Below are 7,710 nucleotides of genomic sequence, written 5' to 3' on the forward strand. Positions count from 1 at the left end.
CCATAAGATTAACATATCCCAACAATATAAATTTAGTGTAATTTTTAAACTTACACATGATATAAATGATCTCTTAAGTATATTTTAAAATTTAATTTGATCATTGTTTAAAATAAAACAACAAAATCCTTTCCAACATATCAGTTAGTTTATTTTGACGAAAATCAGTACTTTTTACAATGTAAAACATTATATTTTATAAATCAATTACTTGACAACCGATTAAAAATATCTATTTCCATCAAATCATTAACAAATCAAAGAAAAATAATATAATTGTTTTATTTTAAAACCAATAGTATTCGACTAAAATTGTTTATAACTTAAAAAAAATCTTATAATATTAAAAAGTACAATGAAATGTTTTAAATTGATTTCATATCACTTTTTAGTAAAATTTATAAATAATACATCCATCAAACAATCTCAACTAAATCTTGAGATTTTACTAGAATTTTTTTTTTCTTTTTCTTCAGGTTGTTGGACTTTCTTTTTTCCCATATTTTTTCTCTATCTGTACAGACAATATAGACATTCACAATCATGTCCACTACTTAATAATTTCCCGTTTGTACACAATTCTAAGCACAATAAGTGCCTGAACATGGTAGGGTAAAAGGATAACCCACGCCCCCTAATATCACTAATGCTTGCATTGCAGATGTCAAAATCGCTGCTATACTTGCTCAACCCGCTCCCATATACGAAACTAGATTCATCTTTCCAATTGACCACACTCCAATAACATGCCTCTTCAATGTATTTAAATTCACATCTTTTAAAATTTCCTGTAATATGACTCCAGTAATATGAAATTCACAAAGTCCTTTCAATCAAATCTTATAAATTGAATTATTACATATATTTATGAATTAACTTCAAAAGGTTTTTAATATATTTTTATTTTTATTAAAATACTTTACTAGCCAATGCATAATCCAGAAAAAATAGATATCCATTTGTTATTCCCGCTCAGGTGGCGTATGACTAGTAATCATCATTAAATTAAATGCTTTTACATAGTACTGAATACTGATTCTACTGAAATGGGAAGTCAATTTTACTTACTACACATGATTTTTAAAAAGATTATTTATACATGAAAAAATAACTAAAAATAGAATTATCAGTCATTATAAGAAAAAAAATTATTGCAAACATTTTAATTTAGTCATTATAAATCGCAATACCAATTTTATCCTTTAAATATATATCAGAAAAAAATTAAAAAGACCTACAATTTTATGTACCCATGCAAGAATCATGCATATATCTCCTTATTATAATGATTATATTTTTAGTAAAAACAAGTAACATTAGTTTCAGAACAATTGACTCTAGATCTGCCCTGCAAATTTACTATACTACATAATAAAATAAATTCCAGTAGACATATGTACATCATTTTTTTATAATGATAAAATTTCATAAATAATGGTACATTTAGTATATGTTACAAATATGTAAATTATTCCTCCTTATAGATATATGTACAAAATGATAAAATATATTATAAATAACAAAAAATACTTTACCATTATTTCAATAATTTTCTTTTCTTCGGCGGAAGAAATCTTATAAGTAACAAGTAATAACATTGGTCGATTACGAAGTTTATGCATGAGATTAAAACAAGGCGCATCATAATAAAACACGGCAAAATAAACCCATAACAGACAAAACGCAACAATGCAATATTTCATGTTACTAATAAAAATCACGGAATAAAATAAAAGATACACCTCAAAGAAAAACCACACAGGTCATTTATAACAAACCTAGTTCTATTCAACACATTGAATGCAACATGAAAAGTAAAACAGTTGTTTCAAGCAATTTAAGTATCGATATATTCAGAAAGAAATTATACTTTCTACGCCTTCGTTTTAGAAAAAGCAAGCATACATAATTAATTAGCTTTCTTTCTTTTATTAAGAGGGAGGAGAGAAGATGCAATAACCTGGTTACTATCTACCAAAGAAGCAAAGATTCAGAAAATGAGCAACAGCCCTGTTTAAATCCCAAGTTTAATACACAAGGTTTAAGGCTGCAAATTTCTCTAGTAAAAACCCAGAGTCAACACACTTGCCATTCAACTAAAACAAGGATAACATATTAGACATAATACACTGCAACATACCTTCCAGTCCATCGAAGCCAACCTATTCATTTGACAATTAAGCAGAGCTACAAACAAACCCATAATCAATATGACTGAATTGACTTCATCTCTTAGACTCTTACTTCGGAAGCAGGATTTATGTAGAAAATTAAACATCCATAAAACACAATTTCAATGACAAAATTCAGTTTCTTCTTTAATATAAACATACAACATTTTGCAAGTTTGAAAGAAATCAGACAAACCAACAGGATGTCATGATTGCCAGAAACAAAACTGCTTCAGCAATAACAAAAAATGAACAAGTTTGAAAGTCGTGATGATCAGAAGCATCATACAACCATTCAAGGTGGCATTCAGTGCATACAAACTTCACATATTTGGTAGAAGAAATAACAATTATTTTCTGAACATAACAAATTTTGGGGAATGTTAATTTGTGAATAGGTAGAAATAAAAGTTTTCCACCTTGGAAGATAAGAATTGAGAATAAAATTTCACTGTAGGGATTAACTATAAAAATTATGATTTTAGAGGGGTATAAAACTTTGTTGGGAATAAACATACTGCTTTCAGGAAAGCTGAGTAATAAATAAATATGTTTTATAATCCTGGGAATATCATCCACAAAAGTGAATTAATTGAGAATAAAATATTCTATGTGTCAAATGCCACATAAGGGTAAAGATTTTTCAAAGCAAGTGATTAATCAGTCCTTTGAGAATAGAAAAACTAGAGAAACAAAAGAAAGAAAAAAGAATTTGCCCAACTTTGACTTACTTCAAAATGACAATTTAAATGAGCATCATGACAAAAAAAAGATTCAAAATATGTTAAAAGAGAAAATTGAGCCCCTAAAAAAAGAGTGCATTCTTTGTGCTTTTCTGTTGGAAGGAGGTAAAAGGTTACATCAAATACCTAGTTAAGGAACTCTACTACATAAAAAGATTTCTCAAAATGTGGGAACTTTACAAGCAGATCAAAATCAAACTTAAATGAAAATCATTTGTATTTCTTCCTTTTTAATTTCAATAAACTGATTAAACCTGCAAAATAATTGCAAAGATTTAAGTGCACAACAGAAGAAAAATGAAAAAAAAATTATAATTTGGCTTCATTCCATTTTATCTTTTCAAGGGGAAAAGGTATATTATGCAATTTCATTTCAATGATTACATAAGAATGAAAAAGTAAGAAAAAAATAGAGCAATAAAAAAACAAGGGGAAACGGTATCAAATAACTATATAAAAACCATCAAACAAGTCGAGAATACTAAGTTGAAACACAATGGTACACGCAAACATAAATATTTAAAAATATAATTTGTACCGATAAAACTTCAATTCACGGTACAAAAACAGTTCCGTACGATTTTTTTGAAGATAAACCAAAGTCAAAATACTACAATATTTTGAAAGGGAAGAAAATAAGAAAAAGCAGGTGGCGAAAACAGAACTCCATTTGGTAATTAAAATATTCTGATCAGTAAGTAGCATTTCATTATAAACACGCCAATTGCATCAGCTCCTTAAACTTCAGAACTCAGAAGAAACGCCAGGCCAGTAATAAAAGACTGATGCACTTATGTGGAATCTGCAAAATGAATAAAAAAGCATGAAAACAATTTAATTGGAAAAAACGGGCCCAAAAACCAAGCTTTAGCAAAATTGGCGGGGAACTATTGAAACTCAAACAGCTAGCTCAAAATCATTTGATTTTTCAAGATGCTTAGAAAATCACATTTGGAAAGGTTTTTAAAAAAACTGTGTTGCAAACATTCAACATTATTAGAAAACAATAAGCCAACAAAATGTAGAACAGTAAAAAGTATACTACAGTGAGAAAAATCCAAGAAAAATCATTTTCCACAAGTCTTTGTGACATAAACACAGCCAAGTAGTCCATACAAAAAACTAGGAATTCCATGCTGCCTTCAGATTCCGTCCTCATAGAAGATTTTCTGGTGGGATAACTGGGAAAACTTGAAAGTGGAATTGGTAATATTCCACGAAAGGGCACCCATGACAATAACATTGATCCGAGGGACTCAACTACAATCCAAGACCAAGGATTATGACCTAAAATGAATGAGCTCATCACCCTCTCTTAACTGAATTCTCTCATGGTAGTTGATCCATCATCCTGTCAATCTCTTTTGTTCTTGGTTGTTTCACACTGGCAGTCCAATCTGTTCTTCAGTGAGTATATCACAAACTCCTCATCCAAACTACCAAGACCTCCCATCTTCAAAACATTGACAAGAAAATCACCAAAGAAGCATATCACACATTCCTCATCCAAACTACCAAGACCTCCCATCTCCATTGTCATTCATCCTCCATGTCCAGTGACATAGATGGAAACACCTATACTCATATCAACGAATATGAATGAACATATACCATTATGTTCCACGCAAACAAATATAAATTATAGTAAAGCACAACAAGAAGAGGCTACCAGGCATGGCAAAAACCAAAAAGAATGACCAATGTCAGTTCATGCTAAGCATTCAAAAATACATCATATTCGACACCCTAAAAGTTGGCACTAAAAACCCTAAGAATATACCCAACAAAGAAAACCCACTCCTTTGCTTTCACTTCCTCCAAGACCTACCCTATTCCCTTCTACAATTAAACACAGTACCAAACAGATAAAAATAAGGCCAAACAGGAAAAGACATCAATTATCTACACAAAAATGATCACACACCATACCTAGTGCCCCATGTAGGGCGCAGCTCCACCACCATACTGCCCTCTTCCAGATCCACCCTGCCCTATCTGCTGATTCTGATTCGGATACGCAGCCTGTAACCCCACCTGATTCCCATATCCTCCAACAACACCGGGACTTATATTCGGCTGAGCACTATAACCACCACCCTGCACCGCAGACCCTGCAGCAGGCACACCAGGGTTCACCGCAGCACTCGTTCCAATACTCCCCAACAAATTCGTCAGCCCCAACGTCCCCTGTGACGCCAGCAGGGCCGTCAACGCCTGTGCCATTGCCGGATTCAACGCAGCCTGCGCAGCTGCAGCAGCCGACGGATTAAACCCAATCCCCGGCCCAGCCGGCGCCATCAAGTGCCCCGGCTGCACCGCCGAACCACCACCACCATAACCCGCAGCAGCATTAGCACCAACATTACTATTCCTCTGAAACTGGGCCCGCTGGGCGTGCGCATTAACATTCCCGTGCTGCTGCTGCTGTTGAAATTTCCCGGCCTTGGGCCCATCAATCGCCTTCTGGCAATGCAAAATGTGCCCTTCGAAATCCTTATGAGGCTCTTCCAACGCTCTCCTCGCACTCTCCGGATTCCTGTAAACAAACAAACAGAACCCCTTAGGTTTTCCGGTGGCCTTGTCAAGCCCCAACGGCCCTTCCTCAATCTCCCCGAACCGTGAAAAAAACGCGAGAAGCTTCTGCGGATCCAGGTCCGCACCGACGTTGCTCACGTAGATCTTCTTCTGTGTGTACTCCGAAACCGACGACGACGGAGCCGCTGAAGGCGCCATCGGCGTCGGCGGCGGGTTGCTAACCGGTCCGATGGATGCCAGCTGGCACGCTGTCATGCGGTTGCCGATCTTCTTCTGCGGCTCCTTGAGCGCGTTTTGCGCGCCGCGGCGCGTCTTGAAGAGGATGAAGCCGTAGCCCTTGGACTTGCCGGAGACCTTGTCGGTGACGGCCTTGCAGTCCTCGATCTCTCCGTACTGCCGGAACGCGCTAATTAGGGTTCCGGCGGTAGTGTCCCAGCCCAATCCGTGGACAAATATCTTCCGGTGCACCGGATCTCCATCCGCCGCCTTTCGGATCCTCTCCTCCACATCGCGGTGCTTCGCCGCCGCGTCGCAAAGAAGGTTCAGAAGCTGGTCCTTGCCCAACGGTTCCAGAAGTTTCGATATCGGGATGTCGTCTTCGTCTTGCTGTTGCTGCTGCTGTTGTTTGACGACGTCGTTTTCTTCTTCTTCTTCTTCTTCCTCCTCCTCTTCTTCCTCGTCCTCCTCTTCTTCTTCTTCTTCCTCTTCGACCTCTTCCTCTACCTCTTCTTCCTCAACTTCCTCTTCGACTTCTTCGTATTCTTGAGGGGGATTTTCGGGTTTTGGTTGTTGCTGCTTGAGAGGTGGCTCGGTGGATAGAGAAGATTTGGGTGCTACCTTTCGCTTCCTCCCCATCGGCGGCATTACTAGGGTTTTTTTTTTCTGATTAGGAATTTTAGGTATCGACCATTCTCACTGTGATACTTTATATATATATATAATTATTTAGCCTCCACAACTTTATCTTTTTAATTTGCTTTCCCGGGATAGGAAATTGAGGAGACTGTTTGGATTTGGGCCTTTTTTTTCTCGTCCACAATATTTCTTCAAATCAGTATTTGGATACTTTATTCATGGTTCATTTTTTAAATCATTAGTTGTTTTTGATAAATAGAGGACTTCGATGATATTTGATCTTTATCTTATGGTTAGAGTTTAGACCATGGTTTTTAGACTTTGTTTAATCTCATGTTTGGATTGGCAGGACCTTGGTTTGAATTTGTATCCCAAACTTTGATATGGAATACTATGATAAAAGTGTACGTCACACTTGATTCTCCAGTGGGTAAGTCCTTTAAGGTGGATATAAGGATAGTTTATGCTTCAAAGAGAATGGTTTGTACAAATTGTTAGGCAACCTTTGGTTTATTGTTAATGTGTCTTTTATGATCATACAACTTGGGACTGCTCAAAGCATATGGCAACAAGAATAACCTTGACGGATGGAGGAGAAATGTCGGAAAAGATCACGATAGTCATGCAAACCCTAATTCAGATTTAGGGAATGAGATAATTAATAAGAAATACTAATTGTAATGAAACATAAAAGGATTATAATATAATATTGTTTTGATTAGGTAAAAATTCAATTTTGTTAGTAAAAAAAGTATTGATTATTATTTGGTAGAATTGATGCATTATGTTCATTTAATTGTATAATGAGGTTACAATATTAATAATTTGGGGTTAACTAATAAACGACAATTAAAAATGCATTTATTATTTTTTTTAAAAATTTTGTGTTTTTTTAATGTACTTAGAATTACTAAAATATTCATTGTCTTTTTTATTTTAGGGGGAATTTTGGCTTATTGTAAAGATATCGGGGTTACATATATTAATAATTTGGGGTTAACTAATAAATGACAATTAAAAATATATTTTATTATTTTCTTTTTATTTTATTTTAAATTTTTGTAAGTTTGTAATACACTTAAAATTATTAAAATATGTCTTGCCTTTTGGGGTCAAAATTTTGGCTTGTTGTATTCTATTTTATACAATAAAGATATTAATAATTTAGTGTTACATCAATTTGGGGTTAACTAATAAATGACAATTAAAAATACATTTATTATTTTTCTTTTAATTTTTTGTGAGTTTTTAATACATTTAGAATTACTAAAATATCCCTTATCTTTTTGGGGAAATTTTTGGTTTGTTATATACTACTTTATATAATAAAGATAACAACAATATAAAGTCAGAAACAACTATCATTATTGTTGTCTTTGTGTTGGTATCATCATTTGTTGCATTTC

The 7,710-nt window shown here is 34.4% G+C and overlaps 1 protein-coding gene across 3 annotated transcripts; it reads right to left on the bottom strand.

Moving 5' to 3' along the window:
* Window positions 1–1,989: 1,989 nt before the first annotated feature.
* On the bottom strand, window positions 1,990–6,382 carry LOC100819802 (UBP1-associated protein 2A). 3 transcript variants are annotated; one of them, XM_006576690.4, is made up of 2 exons: window positions 4,844–6,382; window positions 1,990–3,716 (listed from the first exon to the last, which is right to left on the bottom strand). In XM_006576690.4, exon 1 carries the CDS (start codon window positions 6,311–6,313, stop codon window positions 4,844–4,846), a length of 1,470 nt encoding a protein of 489 aa, XP_006576753.1. In that variant the 5' UTR covers window positions 6,314–6,382; the 3' UTR covers window positions 1,990–3,716. The 3 variants fall into 3 exon arrangements, with proteins under 3 accessions (XP_006576753.1, XP_006576755.1, XP_006576754.1); XM_006576692.4 differs by having other exon boundaries at window positions 1,990–4,489; window positions 4,844–6,381; XM_006576691.4 differs by having other exon boundaries at window positions 4,839–6,381.
* Between the last annotated feature and the right edge of the window lie 1,328 nt (window positions 6,383–7,710).

This window comes from Glycine max, chromosome 3 (assembly GCF_000004515.6).
Source record: "Glycine max cultivar Williams 82 chromosome 3, Glycine_max_v4.0, whole genome shotgun sequence".
Taxonomy (NCBI): Eukaryota; Viridiplantae; Streptophyta; class Magnoliopsida; order Fabales; family Fabaceae; genus Glycine; species Glycine max.

Coding starts and splice junctions, on each gene's coding strand:
- LOC100819802 (XM_006576690.4), bottom strand. CDS start 6,313: ATGCCGCCGATGGGGAGGAAGCGAAAGGTAGCACCCAAATCTTCTCTA.